This window comes from Hyla sarda, chromosome 1, assembly GCF_029499605.1.
Source record: "Hyla sarda isolate aHylSar1 chromosome 1, aHylSar1.hap1, whole genome shotgun sequence".
NCBI lineage: Eukaryota > Metazoa > Chordata > Amphibia > Anura > Hylidae > Hyla > Hyla sarda.
The window spans coordinates 109,676,284-109,700,847 of record NC_079189.1 but is presented as its reverse complement, the minus strand read 5'-3'; the positions used below and the strand labels follow the sequence as shown (position 1 = coordinate 109,700,847).

The following is a 24,564-nucleotide window of genomic DNA, read 5'->3' as shown; positions in this document are numbered from 1 at the left end:
ATTTTTACCTGGGGTGCCCAAACTTTTGATCCCCACTGTAGGAGGTACACATGCTGAATGCCCAGGCAATGATAAATTCCCCTCAGGAGCCTGTCTTCCGCACTAAGAAGACTGCAGGAGAACAAGCCCGCGGCAGATCACTTCTTACCAGATTGTTTTAACAATCCATAGGGGTCTCCGCACCAAGACCCCGAACAGTTAAGGCTGCTTTCACACTATAAAATTCATCTGTTAAAAGATTCGTTATAAAAGGATGTTAAACGTCCGTTACAAAATCCCATTAAAGTCTATGGGATTTTTTGATTATGCGTTATGGCCCGTCATGAATAACGGACGTTAGTTGTGACGGAAGAATTAACGGAACATGAACTAGTTTTTCTTCCGTCACAAGAAACGGATAAATTAATGGCCGTTATTTTTTACACCGACGTCCATGGCAAATGGATGAGCCTTTATGTCATGTGCCTTGTGCCGTTTGCACCTGGTTCATAATATCAGTTATTACTTCTGAGCATGCTCAGAAGGAGGTGACATCCGCAGACTCCTGTAGTGCTGAGGGACTACTACTCCCATCATGGAACAGACTTGTTTCCATGATGGGGAGTAGTAGTTCTCTGGCTGCAGGAGTCAGCAGACAGCTGGGGAGGCTACATTAGTGTTTGTACTACTACCCCCATCATGGAAATGCTGAGGGATTGATCGTACCGGGTTTCACTTCTGAGACCCGATGCTGTCCGAAGTTATTAAGCAGGACGGGATGATCCGCAGCCCTGCGATGTATCGTGTGTTTTAACTTTCATTTTTAAATCCCCCGCGGGGAGCCCTGAATGGCCAGTACTGAGGATTCATTCAGGGCTCTCAGCGGGAGATTTAAAAATGAACATTGTAAGTAGCAAGGGGGGGGGGGGGGGGGGGGGGGGCATATCTATATTAAAAGCGCCATCAGGGGCAAGATATATAGCGCTGCAGGGGGGGGGGGGGGGGGGGCAGACATATAGCCCATATATGTAGCCCCCCAGCGCATTAATACATATATGACCCCTGCTGGTGCATTAATAAATATATACCAACCCATTAATATATAACCCCCCGCAGCGCATGTATAGTGTGCCCCCCGCAGCGCAGCAATATACATTTGCCACTGCAGCGCTATATGTGAACAGCATTCTAGCATCAGCATCGGCCGGCCTTTTCATTCATGGCGCTGCAGGGGTATATGTATATAGATGCGCTGGGGGTGCAAACATATATCGTTATCTGCCCCCCCCTCCAGCGCATCTATATACATATGCCACCGGCCGATGCTGCTGCTAGAATGCTTTTCACATATAGCGCTGCGGTGGCATATGTATATCGCTGCGTGGGTACATTATGCATGCGCAGCGATGGTACATTATACATGCGTTGTGGAGGGGGTATATATGTATAAATGCGCTGGCGGGGTATATATATATATATATTAATAAATGCACTGCAGGGGGCATATTATAAATGCGCTGGGGGGCTAGATATATAGGCTATATGTCTGCCCCCCCCCCTGCAGCGCTATATATCTTGCCCCCCACAGCGCTTTTAATATACATATGGCCCCCACTGCTACTCACAATGTTTATTTTTAAATCTCCCGCTGAGAGCCCTGATTGGCTCCTCAGTACCGGTCATTCAGGGCTCCCCGCGGGGGATTCAAAAACGAAAGTTAAAAGACACGATACATCGCAGGGTTGCGGACCATAACTTCAGATCGCTTTGGTCTCAGAAGTGAAACCTGGTGCGATCAATCCCTCAGCCCCTGTACTACAACCCCCATCATGGAACAGACTGTTCCATGATGGTGGTAGTAGTACAAACACTAATGTAGTCTCTTCAGCTGTCTGCAGACTCCCGCAGCCAGTGAACTACTACTCCCTTCATGGAAACAGGTCTGTTCCATGATGGGAGTAGTAGTAGTAGTCCCGGCTGTGGGAGTCTGTAGGCAGAGGTGTAACAGCCATACATGACGGATAAGGGGTCTTAACGGATGAATATTTATTCACCCGTTATTTCATCGATTATTATACATCTGTTTTTACACAGAAAACAGACGTTTAATAACAGATGAATACTCAGTGTGAAAGGAGCCTAAGACTTTTGACATGTCTGAAGTGCTTTTAGTTATCACTTTTGACAATTAACATGAACATTTGCTCTCCAGGCGTGTTCAGGTTTTTAAATTATTGTATATTCGAAACAGATAAATGGAGGACACATACACTGAGCGATCACTGCATTAAAGGAAAATAGTCACCTGTTCACCTGCACTATAATCCGATACACCGAGTTATAGTGCGGGTGAACAGGAGACCGATACGGGGTCTGACTGCTATACCCACCTGCAGTCCGGAGCTCCCATCCTCCGTAGGTCCCCCTCTTCCAGTGCTGACTTGCGCTCTGGAGGTGGGTCCACCGTCTGGATTTAAATATTCATACGTGCCGGTCACGCGTGCGCTCAGTAGGCACGAGCGCTCATGTGATCAGCACTTATGAATATTTAAATCCAGACGGTGGACCCACCTCCAGAGCGCAAGTCAGCACTGGAAGAAAGGGACCTACGGAGGATCGGAGCACACCAAAAGGTTTTTTTTTTTTTTAAGAATTTCAATCAAACAAGTGAAACTTTATTCACAATGGAGTGAAGAGTTAAAAACTTATGCTTTTTTTTTTTTTCTTATAACGGATGCAACTGGACATCCTTTTTCAAACCGTATGGGGGATAAAATTTGTACACACGTTTTGATACAGTTTAGTCCGGTTTTGAGGAATCTGTTTCTCCCCCCCCCCCCCCCCATCAAAAACCTGATACGGGAACTGTATTGTAAAAACGTGGTGTGACCCCAGCCTGAGAACATAATGTGCAATCTGCCATCCAGAAGTGCTGATAGCAGCTTCACTGCAGAAGTGTCAGCTATGGTCCTGACAAGTCCTCATGAATCATCCACAGGAACAGGAGACTGCGCAGACACAAAGAGACAAGTGCAAAACAACAGTCACATGTGAACAGGACTCTGCCCATTCCTCCAGGATCACCCCTTTGTCTTCACTACAGCTACTCCCCCATCACCTCAGTTACCCCCCGAGCGGCTCCTACAGTAACAAACAAGCCTGAGGGGCCAGTCCTGGGCAGGACAATAAGAACCTAACCCATTGTGTGCCTACATGGCCCAAATACACGCCAGGTTTCCTGGAGAGCTGCCTGCTAATACACCATAGTACAGAATACACAAGAGGTCACCTGACTGCTGCAAAGAATACATCAGGGTAAATCCAGCTTTTAGGGGACTTCGCTTAAGAGTCCATCATGTTTGAAACAGCGGATATAAGCCTGAAGAGGTCCCAAACGAAAACCATATTTAGTAACAAACAACTGTCCTAGACACAAAGTAGCTATAAAGCTGTGGTTTTCAACTGCAACTCCCAGTGTACATAGATGCACCCAGAACATGCTGAAAGATAGGAGCAGCGTTTCCCAGCCAATGTGCCTCCAGTTATTGCAAAACTACAATTTCCAGCATGCCCATTGTAGTTTTGCAACAGCTGGAGGCACACTGGCTGGGAAAAACTGCTATGGAGTGTGGACCACTGTTCTAGAACAGTGGTCTTCAACCTGCTGACCTCCAGATGTTATAAAACTACAACTCCCAGCATGCCCGGACAGCCAACGGCTGTCCGGGCATGCTGGGAGTTGTAGTTTTACAACATCTGGAGGTCCACAGGTTGAAGACCCCTGCTCTAGAAAGTAGGACATCTAGATTAATGAGCCTCCAACTCCCAGCATGCCCCACAGGCTGGAGATGGTAGTTTTGCAACAGCTGGAGGCACCCTGGTTGGGAAACACTGATACTTATGGATCCACAACAGAGTCTACAGCTGTAAGTACTAATGGGACTACAACTCTCAGAATATATTAGACCAGGTGGAACTTGTGGTTTCGGCACAGCTTACAAGTCCCATACACTCATGCTGTCAGTGCATGACGAGAGTTGTAGTTTTGCAACAGCTGGAGAGCCACACTTTGGGGGACACTATGTCCTAAAATGATATAAACTGAACTACAAGTCCCAGGACGGCCTAGTTATTCCTCCCTAGCCATAGTAGCGCTTGTCCTTACCTCCACCGTTCTGCTCAATCACTCTGCTCTTTTTGTCTCCGTTCGGTTGCACAGCGGTGTGGTCAGTGATATGGGCGGGGCCACCCACGAGCACGCCTCCTATTGGCTGGGAATTCGCCTAACAACAACTGTTCCTGCTCCCCGGACTCGGCTGCGTCTATTTTGTGGCAGACGTGCGCCACGGTAGCAGCTGTTCGTATACGGCTAGGCAACGGGTGACGTCACGAGCCCTCAGCCAATGCTTAGACGCTAACCAACATAGCGCCTTGTTTCTAAGGCAGCGCATCACGTGAGGGTATACACCCGGGTCCGTGGGTGTTGTGAAGTGGAACGTTACACACACCTTCTAACGGACAATCACAAAGCTATAGATTGAATCATACGACGTAAAAGTTCCGTTTTGTTGAGTAAGCGACATATAATTTGCATAAAGTAACCACGCCCCTTGGGTCGCATAGACGAAATTTGATTGGCTTACGGAGCTCGCATGGCTGACGTAGATTGACCATTGGCGGGAACGTGGAGCAGCAACTGGCAAGATATGATTTTGCGTTGTGTTCTATGCAGCTGGGGATGACGTCATGGTAGAAAAGCGGAGAAGTGACGTAATTGGAGGCTTGTTGATGACGTCATGGTAGAAAAGCGGAGAAGTCACGTAATTGGAGGCTTGTTGATGACGTCATGGTAGAAAAGCGGAGAAGTGACGTAATTGGAGGCTTGTTGATAGAAAATGTGAGTCTGACTTTTATATGTTACTGCCAGGACATTGTAATGAGCAGGAACTGCAGCACCCACTGACTTTCCCACATTCTGGAATTGGGGCATGTTCACACTGCGGAATGCAGTGAACAGTATCATCAGTGTGAATGGGTCTTCCACTAGGCACGTTCACAGTGCGGAATTTCAGCTGCAGACAATTCCACCACTGAAATTGTTCTGCGCAGAGAAAGAACATGTTATTTTTTTTTTGCGCGGTATTCTCTGAGTACTGCATAGCTGTCAATGGTGACGGCACAGTGCCCCGCTGTCCTACCGGTGGCGACCGCCTGACAGAATCTCCGCTTGCGGAATTCCACGATGGATGATTCCGCAGTGTGAACATACCACAGTTTGTGCATGCTCTCTTAATGGAGGGGTACTGCAGCAGAAAGTAACTTATCCCCTATTGACAGTGTCATTTTCTATGGGAGTGTCGGAGAGATCCCAGTGCTTTACTTGGGCATCTCCGGTGCTTCCATAGAAATGAATGGAGCCCGTGCCAACCCCAGCACATGCTCCTCTGAGACAGCTGAGCCCGTTTAGGAGAGTCCCAGCGATCTGACACTTATCCCACGTTCCTGTGGATGTTACTTTTCGCTGCATTACCTTTTAAGGACGCTCGTAAAAATCTGCACGCGGAGATACCGTACACATTACTCAATGTGAACATAACCAAAGAGTTGTAACACTTTCAACATTTCCACTTCCATTCTCATATGAGGGCTTGTTTTTTGCACCACCAGTTGTATTTTGTAATTACATCACTCATTTTACCACACAATCTACGGTGAAACCAAAAATTGTGGGGTGAAATTGAAAATTATAAATTAGCACAAAAAAAGGAGGGTTCTGTGTTTGGAGGATCAATACACACAGTACAGTGATCCCCTGACCTACGGTGATTTGAGAGGCCATCGCATATTGAAGGCGGCATCAACATACAATGCTTTTGTATGTCAGGGCCATCGCATAAACCGCTATCTGGCAGTGCAGACTGCATAAGCTGCTGCCGGATAGCCATTTAATGTGCCCTGTGTGGTTCGGTGAGTGTCACTCACCAGTCCCCGACGTTCCGGACCGTTCTCTTCGGGCTCCGCTGTATGGCCGTCGCTCTCCTTCGTCGTCATCACATTGCCGCGAACGGCGTCCAGTCATCCAATAGGAGCGCCGTGCGCAGCGATGGAGAGCGACGATCCTGGGCAGCGGTGATGGTCCGAAGCGGCGAGGACACCCCAGGGACGTGATGACAGCGACGATCTAGGGCAGCGGTGACGGTCCATAGCGGCGGGGACATGTGAGTATAATTTTCTATATTACTATTGCACGGATCCCTCAACATACGATGGATTCAAGTATCAATGGTTCATTTGGAACGAATCACCATCATATGTTGAGGGATCACTGTACTATATACGATTGATCAAAAAGTAATCACGAGGACCCTACAATTCCCACCCACTAAAGTTAGTTAACACATACATTTTATTTAATGGCTTTCAAACCTCAACCCACGAGTCTCATTGGTATAAAACCAAAATTGAAAATTGAGTACTTACCATGCCACTGCATGCAAAAAATTCAGCTGTGACAGGGTTGGCTGCAGTCCTCATACACCACACTCGGACCATGTGGGGGACTATTTAAAACTGACACATACGATGTCAATTTTATGACATCGTCAGTTGTAACTCCGTCCGCTCCCTCATCCGAAACTTGTCATCCCTCAGATGAAAAACTTTCCTGCCGTGTGCTGTAGGAGTTCTGCTGTACACGCTATTCAATGTTGGCTCTACTATACAGACTCTGTAGTACATGTGCAAGTTTCAAAGTTTTCGACTGCTATTTATGCTGTTCAGCGTCGGCTCTGCTATGCGGCAGGAAGTTGCATCTGAAGAATCGTCTGAGGCATGACAGCGTTTTGGATGAGGGAGGAGGGAGTTGTGGCTGAAGGATGACGACGATTGGTGTGAGGGAGGAGGAGGGACGCCGTTTCATCTGACAGAGGACGGAGTTATGGCTGACGATGTCCTAAAATGGACACCGTAGACACACATTAACCCCCCCCCCCCCTAACGTTTCACCACACACACTGGCAATTTGCCCATTGCCCTTTAATTGAAAAAAAAAAAATTGCACACCATAATCAATCTCAGTTTAGCTTTCATATCTTAATGAGCTCTTGTAAAGTGAAAGTTGAGCTGTGATTGGTTGCTATAGGAGAAAACAGACTATTAGGGTTTCAACCTCATTGATAAATATGGGCCACTGTTTTATATGGTTATGATTGACCACAATATTATTTAAAAAAAAAAAAAAAGTATACAGTGAATATACGGTTTTGAAACATTAGACAAAATCCTGGTAGGACTGAACTGCAACCGTTCCAAACCGTACAAAACTGGATTAACTTTTTAATACAGGACTATACAGATAGTGATAGATATGTTTTTTTGGGGTTTTATAATAATTAAAAAAAAATTGTACATGGTTGTCGTATACATAAATGGTGATGGGAATGTACTTCTATTCAGGATTTCCAGGAAGTTGTGTGACATAAAAAGATGTACAGAAACTGTGTGTAATATACGATCCCTTATGTTCACAACTTCCCTGTGCACTTTTTCTCTGTGTATTTGACGTGCATAAAAAATTATAGTGTTCATTATCTATGTGTTATTTGAAAAATATGGGGGGGGGGGGGGAGATTTATCAAGGGATTTAGATCTCTTTTTTTTTTTTTTTTTTTTTTTTTGCTGGCTTACAAAACGGCTTTGGAGAGCAAATTTTTATATTTCCCGCTGGCAGCCGAGGTCCAGGGGGAAATATGATATTACAACCATACAAAGGGGATCCGTCTGATTCTATCACCGCTACCCTAACTTAGGCTGTATTCACATCTCTGTTTTACACTACGGGTGCCGGATCCAGCTGGGGGAGGGGCAAACCGGGCATTGCCGTACCCCAGCCGGACCAGTGCTAAACTCCGGTCACAAAACTGGATACGGGTCAAAAATGAGCCGTCCGGAGTCACCGTTTGACTCCTGTCGGATCATTAAAGTGAATGGAGTTTATCGCTGGTCCGGCTGGGGTACGGGAGTGCCCAGTTTGCCCCTCCCCCAGCTGGATCCGGCACCCGTAGTGTAAAACCGAGAAGTAAATGCAGCTTTAATGATGGGGACACTGCTTTACCCCCCCCCCCCCCCCTTGTCTACCACACAAAAACTATATAATGTAGATAATAACATTATATGTATATTTGTTATATACATTAGTTTAAAATTGTGTATATTTTTGTTCTGGCAGCTATTGCCTGTGTGTCTCTGTGAGGAGTCAAATAGAGGAAGTGTGGGGGGACAATCGGGGCTCTGTGCGCCGGGGACAATCGGGGCTCTGTGCGCCGGGGACAATCGGGGCTCTGTGCGCCGAGGACAATCGGGGCTCTGTTCAGTAAGGCTCCGTGACATGCTCCCAGCTCACGCAACAGGTCAATTGACAAGCCAGGAGCCCTGCTTGTCCTGCCCTCACTTCCTGTATTTGGTCTCCTCGCAGAGACGCACAGGCAATAGCTGCAGGGAGAGCATTTTTTCACCCGAAAATATACAAATTATTTAACCCCTTAAGGACCAGGCCATTTTTCATTTTTGCACTTTCGGTTTTTCTTCCTCACCTTCTTAAAATCATAACATTTTCAATTTTCCACCTACAGACCCATATGAGGGCTTGTTTTTTGCGCCAGCAATTTTATTTTGTAATGCCATCAACCATTTCACCACAAAATCTAAAGCCAAAGCGGAGGGAGAGAAAAAAATTGTGGGGCAAAAAAAAAAAAAAAAAAAAACACTATTTTGTAACTTTTGGGGGCTTCTGATTCTACGCAGTGAGCCATGATCTGTTTTGATGGGACTTTTTGATCACTTTTTATAAAAATTTTTTAGGGTATGCAAAGTGGCCAAAAAATACGCAATTATGGACTTTGGTATCGCTGCGGTCGGCTATTAACCCTATAGATCGCCGCTGTCAAAGCTGACAGCGGTGTCTAAATGGAGCTTTAACAACAACAACAAAAATTCCCCAGGGATTCCAGGGCAAATTATATATATCAACAACCTTTAGGGGTCGCCCCCCAAGGGGTTAACCCTAAACTAGAAACCCCCCTTAAAACTGAATTTTATTAGATCATTTAAAATATATATGAGCTCCGGTGTTATGGTTAAAAGCACAGCTAGTAGTTGCTTGAATAGTATATAAGCATCCTATAACTTCTTTTGTAATGGTGTTGTGCTTTACTAGCACTAATCTATGGATGCCACTATATTAACAGAAAAGCACTGATAGCTGCTAGTTAAAATGTGAATAGCCCTCCGCTTCCCGACGTTTCGTTGGATAAACCAACTTTATCAAGGTACAGAAAATGGCGGTGTGAGATCGCCGAAACGTTGTCTTGTTCCTTGGAATAAAAGCACTTTGATTTAGCACTATTATTGGTGTGCTGCCTGCATTTATCATATTGAAAAACGGACCGGAGCACCGAGGTCTAAGGGCTGGCACCCATTCAGAACAGGAATTCGGAGGTGCCGCTTTAATTTGGATTGTATATATATGTGTATATATATATATATATATATATATATATATATATATATATATTAAGGGAAGTGAAATTGAAATAGTAAAAGATAATTTAGCAGATTTGGTGGTTTTTCTTTTCTGCGCCATTTACCTTGTGGTTGAGGTAACATATTAGTTTTATACTTTAGGCGCCTGATTACAGCGATATCAGATTTGTATCGTTTACGTCATGTTTTACTAATTCTGAACTTTTTCTAATTTTTTTAATTGCCATTTTTTAACCCCTGTAGCTTTATTTTTTTCCACGTACCAGGCCCATTTTTTGCGCCATTATGTTTTTTGTATCGGTAACATTTTGATATTGATCTGACTTTTTAATCGCTTTTTAACTTTTTTTTCTGGGATATTATAAAAATTGCAAATCTGTGGTTTGGTATTTTTATTACATTTACCGTACGGGATACATAATGTTATATTTTAATAGGTTGCACAATTACGCACGAAGCGATACCAAATATGTTTATTTTTATTATGTTTGCATGTTTTTATATAGGAAAAGGGGGTGATTTGAACTTTTAACATGGAAGGGGTTAATGCAGCGGTCTTCAAACTGTAGCCCTCCAGATGTTGCAAAACTACAACTCCCAGCATGCCCGGACAGCCAACGGTTGTCCTGGCATGCTGGGAATTGTAGTTTTGTAACATCTGCAGGGGCACAGTTTGAAGACCACTGGGTGTCTTTCAAACTTTTATTAAAACTTTTTTTTTTTTTTACACTTTATTACACTTATAGGAGGAATCATTAGATTCCTCAGACAGATGAATAGATTTCTATTGAACTCCATTGATCTGTGTGCTCTGTGCTCATTTGATAGAGCCTGGTCCAGCCAGGCTAAATCAATCACAGCCGGGAACAGAGGTAAGCCCTCCGGCTACCTCCATAGTGGATCGCCCCCCTGCTATCGCGCCGTTAGGGGGGGCGATCCACCCCCTAGCCCACCAGGGAGCATTCACATGTCCCTTTAGACCAGTGGTTCTCAACCTTTTCGGCGACCGTACCCCCAAGGCCTGAAAGTATGTCCACGGGAACCCCCTCACGCGGAACTTGCGAGCGAGGGGTACCCGCAGACAAAAGGCGTGTTCTTACCTTTATACTAATGCATCCCTTCTCCATCTTAATCCCCTTGTGCTATTATTCCCCCTCCGTCTTACTCCCCCTGTCCCACAATCCCCACCTCCCTCTGATTCCCTTTTGCCATTATTCCCCCTCCATCTTTATACCCTTGTGCCATTATTATCCAATATGGAACAAGGGGATTAACCCCTTAAGGACTCAGGGTTTTTCCGTTTTTGCACTTTCGTTTTTCCTCCTTACCTTTTAAAAATCATAACCCTTTCAATTTTCCACCTAAAAATCCATATTATGGCTTATTTTTTGCGTTGCCAATTCTACTTTGCAGTGACATTAGTCATTTTACCCAAAAATGCACGGCAAAACGGAAAAAAAATCATTGTGCGACAAAATCGAAAAAAAACGCCATTTTGTAACTTTTGGGGGCTTCCGTTTCTACGCAGTGCATATTTCGGTAAAAATTACACCTTATCATTATTCTGTAGGTCCATACGGTTAAAATGATACCCTACTTATATAGGTTTGATTTTGTCGTACTTCTGGAAAAAATCATAACTACATGCAGGAAAATTTATACGTTTAAAAATGTCATCTTCTGACCCCTATAACTTTTTTATTTTTCCACGTACAGGGCGGTATGAGGACTAATTTTTTGCGCCGTGATCTGAAGTTTTTATTGGTATGATTTTTGTTTTGATCGGACTTTTTGATCACTTTTTATTCATTTTTTTTAATGGTATAAAAAGTGACCAAAATACGCTTTTTTGGACTTTGGAATTTTTTTGCGCGTACGCCATTGACCGTGCGGTTTAATGATATATTTTTATAGTTCGGACATTTACGGACGCGGCGTAACCACATATGTGTATTAACACGCCTGTGATCAGCATTATCGGCGCTTGACTGCTCCTGCCTGGATCTCAGGCACGGAGCAGTCATTCGTCGATCGGACACGAGGAGGCAGGTAAGGGCCCTCCCGGTGTCTGGTCAGCTGTTCGGGACGCCGCGATTTCACTGCGGCGGTCCCGAACAGCCCGACTGAGCAGCCAGGTCACTTTCAGTTTCACTTTAGAAGCGGCGGTCAGCTTTGACCGCCGCTTCTAAAGGGTTAATACCGCACATCACTGCGATCGGCGATGTGTGGTATTAGCCGCATGTCCCGGCCGTTGATGAGCGCCGGGACCGACGCGATATGATGCAGGATCGCGGCGCGATCCCGCTTCATATCGCGGGAGCCGGCGCAGGACGTAAATATACGTCCTGCGTCGTTAAGGGGTTAAGATGGAGGGGGGGAGGCTAATCAACCCCCCCCCTCCATCTTAATCTCTTGTGCCATTATTCCTCCCTCCCTCTGATCCTCTTGCTCCATTTTCCCACCTCCATCTTTATCCCCCTGTGCCATTATTCCCCCTTCCATTTGAATCCCCTTGCACCATTCCCCCTTCCTCTGATAAAAATGGCACAAGGGGATTAAGATGGAAGGGGAAAAATAACAAAAGGGGATCATAGGGAGGGAGGAAAATCACACAAGGGGATTAATATGGAGGAGGGGGAATAATGATACAGGGGGATTAATATGGAGGGGGGGGGGGGTTGATAATTCCCCCCTCCTCTGATCCCCTTTTGCCATATCGGATAATAATAGCACAAGGGGATTAAGATGGAGGGGGAAATGGCAAAAGGAATCAGAGGTAGGGGGGAATATTGGCACAAGGGGATTAATATGGAGGAGTAATAATAGCACAAGGGGATTAAGATGGAGGGGGGGGGGGGATAAGCGACCCCCGCCCCTTTCTCCATATTAATCCCATTATGTCATTATTCCCCCCTCCCTCTGAGAGGGGGGGGGGGGGAGTAATAAAGCACAAGACATAAAATTTCAATGCCTTGTGCTTTATTATTCCCCCCCCCCCGCCATTATCCCTCTCCCCCTCCATCTTAATGCCTTGTGCTCCGTCCCATACAGTCCCCCCCCCCTCTGTGCCATACAGTTGTTTACCTGGCGTCCTGTGGTCCCGTTGCCTGCTGCTTCACGGGATGTTCCACAGGGCCGCACTGACGTGTGACGTCCCCCTGCGCTGTGCGGCAACTCCGCGCAACGTCAGGGGAGGTCACACATCTCCCTGGCAACCACGCAGCTCACTTACAGTAGCCCCGGCCGCATCTCTGGCCACGCTACTGTACAGTGAGCTGCCGCGGCTATGCGCTGACAAATAGTGGCCAATGCATGGCCGGTATTTGTCAGCGCTTTCGCGTACCCCCTGACAGCCCCTGGCGTACCCCTAAGGGTACGCGTACCCCATTTTGAGAACCCAGGATTTAGACGCCGCTGTCAGCTTTGACAGCGGCGATCTAAAGGGTTAATAGCCAGCCGCGGCGATCGCCGCATGCTGGCTATTAGCGCCGGCCCCCGGCTACTGAGAACAGCCGGGGGCTGCAGAGTATGGAGCGGGCAGGAGTCTCGAGCCCGCTCCATACTCCCCTGTGAGCGCCGCATACAGTCTCCCCGTGCAGACGCGCCTCCTCCCCTCAGCTCTCCGAAGCTACAGCTGGGGGGAGTGAAGGCAGAGGACGCAGATCTGCACGGGGAGCAAGAAGCCACGCCCCCTCATCTCCCCCCACACGTCTGCAGAGCAGGGGAGAGAAGACAAATACACAGCTTCTCATCTCCCCTGCTCTGCTTCCGAGGACACAGGCTGCAGAGTATGGAGCGGGCAGGAGTTGGGAGCCCGCTCCATACAGACTGCATATCGCGCCGCACAAAACCACCTCACACCGGCCCTGCTTGCCCGAAGCCGGGCTAAGGGCCGGACAAATTCACCTGCCCGGCGCCCAAAACTGCTAGTCCCGGGCGTCGGGCGATAGGAATTCCACATCCCTGGGCTTACCTCTGCTTCCCCGTCTGCAGTGGCTCTGAGATTGATAGAGCCTGGCTGAACCAGGCTTTATCAATCAAGCGCAGAGCACACAGATCAATGGGGTTCTTTTGAATTCCATTGATCTGTATAAGGAATCTAACCATTCCTCCTAAAGGTGCTTACCGTGCTGATATGTGGGTTCCTTGTTATGTGCAATGGAGGCGGCGGCTGTAGTATGAGCGAAGATTTCTCTCTTCTCCATTGGGCAGAACAGGGAATTTGCATTGGCGGCTAGACCAATGTCTCCAGAGCAATTGCGTGATATCCACATGGGGAGCATCGGTAGAAACCGGGTCACTATGTACCTATAAATTCAAATTAGTGCAGGTGACTCTGCTGTAAGATTGCCTTTAATAGTAGGTAGTATCCACTTGTAGGGGGTATAGATAGTTTCAGATATTAGCAGCAGCCCCCTGTAGACCGCAGCCCCCCCCCCCCTTGTAGCCAGCAGGCCACCCCCCCTTTAAGCCAGCAGACCCCCGTCCCATTTGTAGCCGGCAAGACCCCCCTTGTAGCCAGCAGCCCCCCCCCCTTGTAGACAACAGACCCCCCCCACCCTTGTAGTTGTTCACTTGTGCTTATCTACATTATATCGAAAGTTTTTGTTAACCACAGGTACACTTTAATTTGCTCTATAGTTTTCAAAGAGCGGTAAAGAAAATATACTGTGTGAAGCTACTCTTAGGCTATGTTCACACGGCAGAATTTTTGCACGGAATTCTGCATGAAAATTCTGCAGTAAATTTCCCATAAATGAATTGCCTATTCACTTTAATGGAATTTCTGCAGCATAATGGGACAGCGGAATCCCATTGAAGTGTATTGGCTATATATTCATGTAGAATATCTGCTGCAGTAATTCTATTGAAGTGAATAGGCAATTCATTTTGGTGGAATTTACTGCAGAATTTCCATGCAGAATAGCCGGAGTAGCTTCAAACAGTATATATATATTTTTTAACACATGCTGCCGTGAATTTGATGTTGTGCTCACTTATTCAGTTACTTTGAGTTAAACTATATAAAATCTGCAGATGATATGGTACGTGTGACCTTGTGCATGTAGGCATGCGCCTCATCCACGTACAGCTCAGAATCCTGAAAGGGAAACTGTCACTAGTTTTATGCTGCCTAAAATGCAGGCATTGCCTCTGATGCACTCGGGCGTCTCAGTGTAATCATAGTTTAAAAATGCTGCCAGGAGGTGAGTAAGACACTACTAGGAAGAGACGTACCACTCAAGCCTGCCGGGTGGGGAGCAGTTGCTATGGTTTTAGGTCCAGTCAGAAAACCGGATACGGGGCAAAAATGAGCCAACCGGAGTCACTATCTGACTCCGGTCGGCTCATTCAAATGAATGAGATCGGCCCAGCCAGATGCGGTCCCCGTATGTCCAAAACGTAGTGTGAACCCACCCTTACTGTAAGGACAGTTTAATATTTGATATGCAATTGATACATTGTTTTTATTCCAGAGAGCATGAAGAGAAAATGGCTAGAAAAACTTAAGAAAGTGGAGGAGCTGGCATCCCAGTATAAACGGCATCCAATCAGTTCAGCCTACAAACCCAGACTGTCAAGACCATGGCAGCCTTCTTCAGTCTGGAAGCTGTTTCATCGCCAAGCTGCAGCTTTTCAGTTTGCCAAAACCTGTAAGGAGGTAAGTTTATTTACTGGTGCATTAAGGTGGTTTTGCAAAATTATCCCACCGATGATTTCAGTGGGCGTGGCTTAAAGTGGGGGCATGACTTCAGCGTGTAACCAAACCCCCCCACGGCGCGGCGTCTAAAATGCCGAAGTAACTGCCGGTAGCTCAGTGGAGCTGATCTGGACACCCGTGGCAAAACCTGCAGGGTCCCGATCAGTTGAGAGGATGGGCGGAGGTTCTTTACCTTAGTAGTAATGGAGCGCTGATAACACTGATCAGTGCTGTGCTATAGGCTCCTATGGCATAGCATTGATCAGTTTCTGCAAGCACAGTAGTGCATCTGTGTGTCTCCCGATGTTACAAAACTACAACTCCCAACACGCCCTACAGCCCATGGCTGTCTGGGCATGCTGGGAGTTGTAGTTTTGCAACAACTGAAAGCACACTGTGAAAAATGCTGCCCTATGGGGACAAAAAATATTGTGAAAAAAATTAGTAAAAAATAAAAAGCTAGTAAATGTGAAAAAGCCCCTCCCCTAAATAAAAGTCAAAATCACCCCCTTTCCCCCCCTTTTTTCAAATAAAATAGTTAACAAAAATGAACATATTTGGTAATGCTGCACGCATAAATGTCTTAACTATTAAAATAGAACATTAATGAAACCGTACAGTCAATGGCGAAAACGTAAATTTAATACCAAATACCAGGATTGCGGATTTTTGGTCACTTCATGTAGTAGAAAAAAAATTAATAAAAAGCGATCAAAAATTCCCATCAAAACAAAAATGGTACATGTAAAGAATACAGATCACGGCGCAAAATATTTGCTCCTATACAACCCCGAATATGGAAAAATAAGAAAGTTATAGGGGTCAAAAGATTGTTTTTTCGTGACATATTCTACTTTATGTTAGTGGTACATTTTTGTCGATACTTGCATAATTTCTTGGTGAAAAATTCCAAAATTTGATTAAAAAAAATAGAAAATTTAGCATTTTCCTAACTTTGAAGTTCTCTGCTTGTAAGGAAAATAGACATACCAAATAAATTATATATTGATTCACAAATACAATGTCTACTTTATGTTTGCATCATAAAGTTGACTTGTTTTTACTTTTGGAAGACATCAGAGGGCTTCAAAGTATAGCAGAAATGTTTACATTTTTCTCAATTTTCTAAATCTGAATTTTTCAGGGACTAGTTCAGTTTTGAAGTGGATTTGAAATAGAAATACCCCACAAATGACCCCATTATAAAAACTGCACCCCTCAAAGTATTCAAAATGACATTCAATAAGTGTGTTAACCCTTTAGGTGTTACAGAGGAATAGCAGCTAAGTGAAGGAGAAAATTCAAAATCTTCTTTTTTTTACACTCGCATGTTCTTGTAGACTCAGTTTTTGAATTTTTGCAAGGGGTAATAGGAGAACAAGTCCCCCAAAATTTGTAGCCCAATTTCTCTCGAGTAAGGATATACCTCATGTGTATGTCAAGTGTTTGGTGGGCACAGTAGAGGGCTCAGAAGGGAAGGAGCAACAATGGGATTTTGTAGAGTGAATTTTGCTAAAATGGTTTTTGGGGGCATGTCGCATTTAGGAAGCCACTATGGTGCCAGAACAGCAGAAAACATGGCATACCATTTTGGAAACTACACCCCTCAAGGCACGTAACAAGGGGTCCAGTGAGCCTTAACACCCCACAGGTGTTTGACAACTTTCCGTTAAATTCAGATGTGTAAATGAAGAAAAACATTTTTTCACTAAAGTGCTTTTTTTCCCAAATGTACAATTTTTTTTACAAAAGGTAATGGGAGAAAATGCCCCCCAAAATTTGTAACCCCATCTCTTCTGAGTATAGAAATACCCCATGTTAGGACATAAAATGCTCTGCGGGTGAACTACAATGCTCAGAAGAGGAGTCACATTTGGCTTTTGGAAAGCAAATTTTGCTGAAATGGTTTTTGGTGGGCATGTCGCATTTAGGAAGCCCCTACAAGCCACTGCAAAAAAAAAACACATGGCATACTATTTTGGAAACTACACGCCTCAAGGACCATAACAAGGGGGAAAGTGAGCCTTAACACCCCACAGGGGTTTCACAACTTTTTGTTAAAGTTGGATGTGTAAATGAAGAAAAAAAGATTTTTCACTAAAATGCTGTTTCTCTATCGGCTCCATTGGGGGACACAGACCGTGGGTGTATCTTGCTGTCTCTAGGAGGTGGGACACTATGGTAACAAAAAAAGTCAGCTCCTCCCAGCAGGATATACCCGCCTTCAGGCGCTGAGCTAGTCAGTTTAAGCTTAGTGTCTGAAGGAGGTGGACGTGGTCTGGATTGCTCCAGACCAGGTCTTCTGATTTTTTTATTTTTTTTTGTTTTGTTTTAGGGACGTGTTAGTTTTTTAATTCCTTTTCTTTTCTGTTTTCAGGTGGGGACTCAGGGACTGCGGTTCTCCGTTTCCCCATTGCGAGTAAGGGGGCACAGACATTGCGTATATGCGCTGTTAACCCCCCTCGCTAACGGTCAGCGCCTGGGTTGTACCTCATGGGTCCGGGTCCCCCTATGTCTCTGCTCGCCTCACTCGCGCTTAGCAGCTAGGCGTGATGCAGGGACCATAAGCTGGCTGAAGACTTCACTGAAGACTCCATTAGGTAAGTTCTTCTGACTGAGGTAAGCACTTTCCCCCCTTTTTTTTTTTTTTCTCCATAGGTACGGACTCGCAACCTCTGGAGACCCCCTATTTTTGGCCCACCTTTAGTTTTATGGGGCTGCATTTTACAGGGGCTGCATTTTTTTATTGGGGGAGCAGTGGCACCTAAGGGGGTATATATTACAGGGCACTTTACTTCTGGGGGCACTTTATTTTACTATGTGTGCGTGTGTTCTTGGTGCAATACTTCAGCGCCTTATATGCGGCTGTCTGCCGCGGCGCTTTTCGGGCCGGGCGCTTCCAGCGCCGGCTTACTTTCGTTTTCCCTCAGCGCCTTATCCGCAGCTTTCAGCCGCGGCGCCGCTTTGAGACGGGCGCTTCTGTGCCGGCTTACTTTCACTTTCGTTGGCCGGCGTTTAGGCCGCCCGCTCTGTTCCCCCGAGCGCTATGTGGACTGGACATGGCGCTCGGGACATGGAGCGGGTGCCATTACAGTCCTTCTCGGCCGGTCTTAGCTCCGCCCATAGGGCTGGGAGCTTCCAGGGGCGCGAAGCAGCCCCCAATCAGCGACGTGGGCGCAATTTTCACAACGTTGGGGGGGTGCCTTACTTCGGGCACGCCCCTCCCTTTCTATTGGCTGGTCTTTTTTAGTCTCCTTAGCTGCACGGAGTGAGTTCTCACTGCAGCTGTCAGGGGACACAGACCAGGGTGAGAAGGCTAGTCCCTCTCTCCATCTCTTTTTCCACCATTATGTCCGCTCCCAGAGCTGTTCCTCCCTCTAGTCAGAAACCTGGAACATCAGTAACTTATTATGTTTGTAGCACTGTAATACCAAGATGTCTGGCTCTGCTGAGCTCCCTTGCCCTGCCTGCTCCACTGCTCCCCCAGACCCCCTGGTACCCCCTGATGCCCTTTCGGTCCCGGTGGGTTCAGCCGCTCACCACCCTGGGTTTCTCCCTGACCCAGTATATGGCTGACTTGACCCAAGTCTCCCGTTCGGTGGCTGAGGCCTTCCGGGTAGTGGTGTCCGCCCTGAAGGGGTCTTTCCTGCGCGGGACCTCTGAGAGGGCTCGTTCATGCTTCACGCTCTTACAAGCGTAATAGGGGTGCCTCGTCTGACTCTTCAATTGAGTTTTCAGATAGACGTGGGCGTTCCCCTCATGGGTCCCCCCCCCCCTGTCATCTGGGCACGAACGTCGCTCCTCCTGAGGACGTTCTCGGATTCGCCGCTCTGCCACGCCAGACACGCCAGAGCTGCGTACCCGGTCAGGGTCGCCCCCCCCCCCCCTCCAGGACTGCCTCTACTCATTCACTTCCCCTGGTGGACGAGGCTTCCGAGCCGGCATCTGACTCAGAGGACTGCTCGGACTCAATTGCAACGATGAACTCATTGGTGACAGCCATAAGAGACACCCTTCATCTAGAGGACCCAGGATCTTCGGATGTCTATCCAGAAGTATCCTTTCATCGTGCTAAGCCAGCACCTCAAAGGTTCAGCTCTCACGCTGACTTTGACGACATTCTGGAATCTGCATGGAAACATTCAGGCAAGAGGTTCCCGGGAATCAAGACAATCCAAGAACGTTATCCATTTGTCAAGGACCTTGTCGCTAAGGTGGTTTCCCCTCCCTCAGCGGATCCACCAATCTCCCGGATCTCTAAGGCAACTACACTGCCTCTGCAGTTGCCGCTGCCTTCAAGGATCCCATGGACAAGAAGGTAGAATCCTTAGCAAGGTTTGCTTCTGAGGCAGCTGGCTCTTCTCTTCTTCCCATCTTCGCCTCGACATGGGTGTCCAAGGCCCTGTCGGAGTGGTGCCAAAAGCTCCATCAGGATATCTTAGCGGGATCCCCCCACCAGAGGATCTATCTGCTCTGGCTCTCCAATGCTCTAAAGCTGAGGACTTTCTGTGCGCAGCTTCCACGTAGTCAGCCCGTTGTTCTGCCTTTGCTGTGGGTCACCTAGTGTCTCTCCGCTGCTTTATGTGGCTTAAAGCTTGGAATACAGATGCCGCTTCCAAAAAGGTCTCTCTCTGAGCTTCCCTTTGCGGGTGGCCGTCTTTTTGCCGACTGCCTCGATGACATTATCTCCGTGGCAACTAGAGGTAAGAGTTCCTTCTTACCTCAAAATAAGGCTCGCCCTTCTTCCCAATGGAAGTCCTTTTTCCTTTCGGACCTCTGGTTCCAGCTAAGGGTTCGGGCAGGCGCCTTCGCGGGACAAGAAGGCTCCCTCGTGCCGGGCACGCCCGGCTTGCAAGTCGGACTCCAACCGGTCCGGCCGTTTTGCGCCCAAATCGGGCAACCGCAAGCCCACTTCTGCTGAAGTCAGGCCCCCACCCGAAAGACCCCACCCGGGTGGGAGGTCGTCTCTTGTTTTCCGAGACATCTGGACTTCACACATTCAGGACTCTGGGGTCAGGGATGTGGTGTCCAACGGCTACTGGATCGAATTTGCCTCCCTTACGAGGGATCGGTCGAGGGGAATCTATCCTATCTGGACGACCCTCTCATCAAGGCTCCGACCAGAGCCCAGACTCTGGAGAATCTGGACGTCTTTCTCCACTCTCTGACTCGCTTCGGGTGGATGGTCAACTGGGACAAGTCAGTCTTCTGTCCTACCCAGTCTCTAACCTTCATGGCCTTCGATTCGACGGCCTCTGCCCGCATTTGTCTTCCGCCGGACAAACGTCTGGTGCTCTGGTCGGGGGTCCGCCCCCTTTGGACCCAGGTGCCAGTCTACATCTGCACAGTATGGACGTCCTGGGTCAGGTGTAGGGAACTATGGAGGCCGTACCCTTTGCCCAGTTTCATTACCGCCCCCTTCAACTGGCGATTCTCTCTCGATGGAACAGGTTTCCTCTGTCCCTCGATCGTCAGATTGTTCTCCCTCGCAGGGTCCGTAAGTCTCTGCTCTGGTGGCTCTGCTCCCCCCTTCTTCTCTAAGGGCGGTCCTTTCTTCCCCTTCTCTGGCAGGTTGTTACACCGGTTGCCAGCCTGTCGGCCTGGGGCGGCATGTTCAGGGATTGGACGGTCCAGGAACTCTGGTCTCCCCTGGAGACCCCCCTTTTTTCCGATAAACATATTGGAATAACGGGAGTCCCGTCTTCAGTCTCGTCCTGTCCGCATACAGTCAGACAATGCCACGGCCGTGGCGTACATAATCATTCCAGGAGTGTTCAACTGGGAAGCGGACTTCCTCAGTCGGTCCTCACCCGACCCCGGCAAGTGGTCTCTTCATCCGGAGGTCTTCGCGCAGCTCTGCGACCTCTGGGGCCTTCCGGAGGTGGACCTCTTCGCGTTCCGGCACAATCGGAAGATCCTTCCGTTTGTGTCCAAGTTCCGGGACCCTCAGGCTCTGGACGTGGACGCCCTAGTGATTCCTTGGGCGGGGTTCGCCCTACCTTATCTGTTCCCTCCTCTTCCGCTCCTTCCTAGGGTGCTGAGGAAGCTCAAGGCAGAGGACGTCCTCGCCTTTCTGGTAGCTCCAGATTGGCCCCAAAGGTCTTGGTACGCCGACGTAGTCAGGCTCCTGGACGGCGCTCCTCTGCGCCTTCCGCTCCGCCCGGTCCTACTCTTTTGGGGTCCTCTTGCCATCCCAATTTACAGTCGCTGCATTGTTGGCGTGGCGGTTGAGACCGCGGTTTTGAGGACCTGCGGGTTCTCTTCCCAAGTCATTCACACCATGCTCTAGGCTCATAAGCCCTCCTCTGCACGAATTTACCACCGTACTTGGCGGTTTTTATTTTCGTTGCTGTGAACCTCAGGACTTCTCCCCGGTGACCTTCTTGGTTCCCCGTCTTATCTCCTTTTTTTGCAGTCGGGGTTGGAACTGGGGTTGTCTCTCAGTTCCCTTAAGGTCAGGTTTCAGCCCCTGGTTTCTATTCTCATGTCTGGACCTTCATGCAAGGAGTGGCGAACACTGCTCCTCCTTATCGGTCACCTTCTTCCCCTTGGGACTTGAACTTGGTTCCGAGTGCCCTCCAGGGTGAACCCTTTGAGCCCCTTAGAGAGGTGTGTCTCCGCCTCCTTTCTTGGAAAGTGGCGTTTCTTGTTGCTATCGCCTCCATCCAGAGGGTGTCTGAACTGGCAGTTCTTTCCTGACGTTCTCCATTTCTGGTGATCCACCAGGACGGGTCGTTTTCCGTCCAGTTCCTTCCTTTTTGCCTAAGGTGGTCTCAGTCTTTCATCTCAATGAGGACTTTGTCCTCCCGTCCTTTTGTCCGGCTCCTTCTCATCCTAAGGAGCGTTTACTACACAAGCTGGTTGTAGTTTTGGGCTGTTCGGTTTTATCTCTCCATCACTTCTTCGTTTCGTCAGTGTGATTCCTTTGTCGTCCTTACGGAAGGTCGTCGCAAGGGACAACCTGCTTCCAAGGCCACCATCTCTCGGTGGATTCGGTCCGCCAATGCGGAAGCCTATCGCTGTAAGGGGAAGATTCCTCCTTTTCAGGGTTGTGGCTCATTCCACACGTTCTGTTGGGCTTCCTGCTCTCTCCAGAATAGAGCTTCGGCCTCGCAGATTTGCAGGGCGGCTACCTGGTCGTCTTTGCACACTCTCTTGAGGTTTTTCCGAGTTCATACTTTCGCATCGGCTGATGCTAGTCTGGGTAGTAAGGTGTTGCAGGCGGCAGTGGATCGGCCGTCTGCCTGACTACTTATCTGCCCACCCAAGGGACGGCTTTGTTACGTCCCACGGTCTGTGTCCCCAAATGGAGCCCATAGAGAAAAGGAGATTTTTTTAACACTTTCTCGAAGGATCCATTGGGGGACACAGATCCCGCCCTTTTTGGGTTTTTTCCTTTGGTTCTCTGTCCGGGGGTGTGTTCAGTTGTGTTTTTTTCTTCTGGTTCTCGGACAGTTTTGGGTTTTTCTTTGCCCTATTGGTCTCCTCCTATTGCTCTGGAACTTAAACTGACTAGCTCAGAGCCTGAAGGCGGGTATATCCAGCTGGGAGGAGCTGACTTTTTTTGTTAAAATAGTGTCACACCTCCTAGAGACAGCAAGATACACCCACGGTATGTGTCCCCCAATGGATCCTTCGAGAGAGAGATTTTACGGTAAGTGTTAACAAATCTCCTTTTCCCCCCCCCCCCAAATGTTACATTTTTACAAGGGGTAATAAGGAGAAAATGACCCCCAAAATTTTTAACCCCATTTCTTCTGAGTATGGAAATACCCCATGTGTGGACGTCAAGTGCACTGCTGGCGCACTACAATGCTCAGAAGGGAAAGAGCGCCATTGAGCTTTTGGAGAGAGAATATGTTTGGAATGGAAGTCGGGGGCCATGTGCGTTTACAAAGCCCCCTGTGGTGCAAGAACAGTGGAGCCCCCCCCCACATGTGACCCCCATTTTGGAAACTACACCCCTCACAGAATTTAATAAGGGGTGCAGTGAGTATTTACACCCCACTGGCGTTTGACAGATCTTTGGTACAGTGGGCTGTGAAAATTAAAAATTACATTTTTCATTTTCACGGACCACTGTTCCAAAAATCTGTCAGACAACTGTGAGGTGTAAATGCTCACTGTACCCCTTATTACATTGCATGGGGGGGGGGGGTGTAGTTTCCAAAATGGGGGGGGATCCATTTTTCTGGCACCATAGGGGCTTTGTAAACACACGTCGCCTTCAATCCCGGACAAATTTTATCTTCAAATGCCCAATGTTGCTCCTTCTCTTCTGAGCATTGTAGTGCACCCGCAGGGCACTTTAAATCCACATATGGGGTATGTTCTTACTCAAAAGAAATGGGGTTACAAATTTTGGGGGGCTTTTTCTTTCTTATTTTCCCTTGTGAAAATCAAAAATAGGGTAACACCAGCATTTTAGTGAAATTTTATTATTTTTTTTTTCGTTTTCCCATCCAACTTTAACGAAAATTCGTCAAACATATGTGGGTTTTTTTTTGCATTTATGTCAGAACCGCTGTAAAATCAGCCACCCCTGTGCAAATCGCCAATTTAGGCATCAAATGTACATAGCGCGCTCTTACTCCTGAACCTTGTTGTGCGCCGTAGAGCATTTTACGCCCACATATGGGGTATTTCCGTACTCAGGAGAAATTGCGTTACAAATTTTGGGGGTCTTTTTTTATTTTAATTTAAAAAATGTTTTATTTTCCTTTTACCGCTTGTGAAAATAAAAAGTATGGGGCATTAGTGTAAAATTTTATTTTTTTACACTAACAAGCTGGTGTAGCCCCCAACTTTTCCTTTTCTTAAGGGGTAAAAGGAGAAAAAGCCCCCCCCCCCCCCCAAAAAAAAAAAATTTGTAGTGCAATTTCTCCTGAGTACGGAAATACCCCTTGAAACACGACAGGGCTCTGAAGTGAGAGAGTGCCATGCGCATTTGAAGACTAAATTAGGGATTGCATAGGGTTGGACATACGGGTATTCTACGCCAATGATTCCCAAACAGGGTGCCTCCAGTTTTTGCTAAACTCCCAGCATACCTGGACAGTCAGTGGCTGTCCGGAAATGCTGGGAGTTGTTGTTTTTCAACAGCTGGAGGCTCCGTTTTGGAAACCCTGCCGTTCAATACAGTGACACCCCCGACCTACGATGGCCCCGACATATGATCAAATCGACATACGATGCTTTTTTATGTCGGGGCCATCGCATTAAGTGCTATCCGGCAGCACAAAATGCTTAAGCTGCTGCCGGATAGCAGCTTAACCCCTTAAGGACTCAGGGTTTTTCCGTTTTTGCACTTTCGTTTTTTCCTCCTTACCTTTTAAAAATCATAA

At 47.4% G+C, this 24,564-nt stretch overlaps 2 protein-coding genes across 4 annotated transcripts in view; one reads left to right on the top strand and one right to left on the bottom strand.

Moving 5' to 3' along the window:
* CASP3 (caspase 3) overlaps window positions 1-4,827 on the bottom strand; it is a 32,362-nt gene extending 27,535 nt beyond the window's left edge. Inside the window, exon 1 of one of the 2 annotated variants that reach the window (XM_056560117.1) lies at window positions 4,623-4,827. In XM_056560117.1, coding sequence (XP_056416092.1) covers window positions 4,623-4,633 — 11 coding nt within the window. In that variant the 5' untranslated portion in view covers window positions 4,634-4,827. Of the gene's footprint in view, window positions 1-4,144; window positions 4,546-4,622 lie in introns of those variants that run through there. The other variant, XM_056560124.1, reaches the window with a different exon arrangement.
* Window positions 4,413-24,564, top strand: part of PRIMPOL (primase and DNA directed polymerase) — a 55,426-nt gene continuing 35,274 nt past the window's right edge. The window contains exons 1-2 of one of the 2 annotated variants that reach the window (XM_056560109.1): window positions 4,413-4,551; window positions 14,997-15,181. In XM_056560109.1, coding sequence (XP_056416084.1) covers window positions 15,002-15,181 — 180 coding nt within the window. In that variant the 5' untranslated portion in view covers window positions 4,413-4,551; window positions 14,997-15,001. Of the gene's footprint in view, window positions 4,552-4,736; window positions 4,877-14,996; window positions 15,182-24,564 lie in introns of those variants that run through there. The other variant, XM_056560108.1, reaches the window with a different exon arrangement.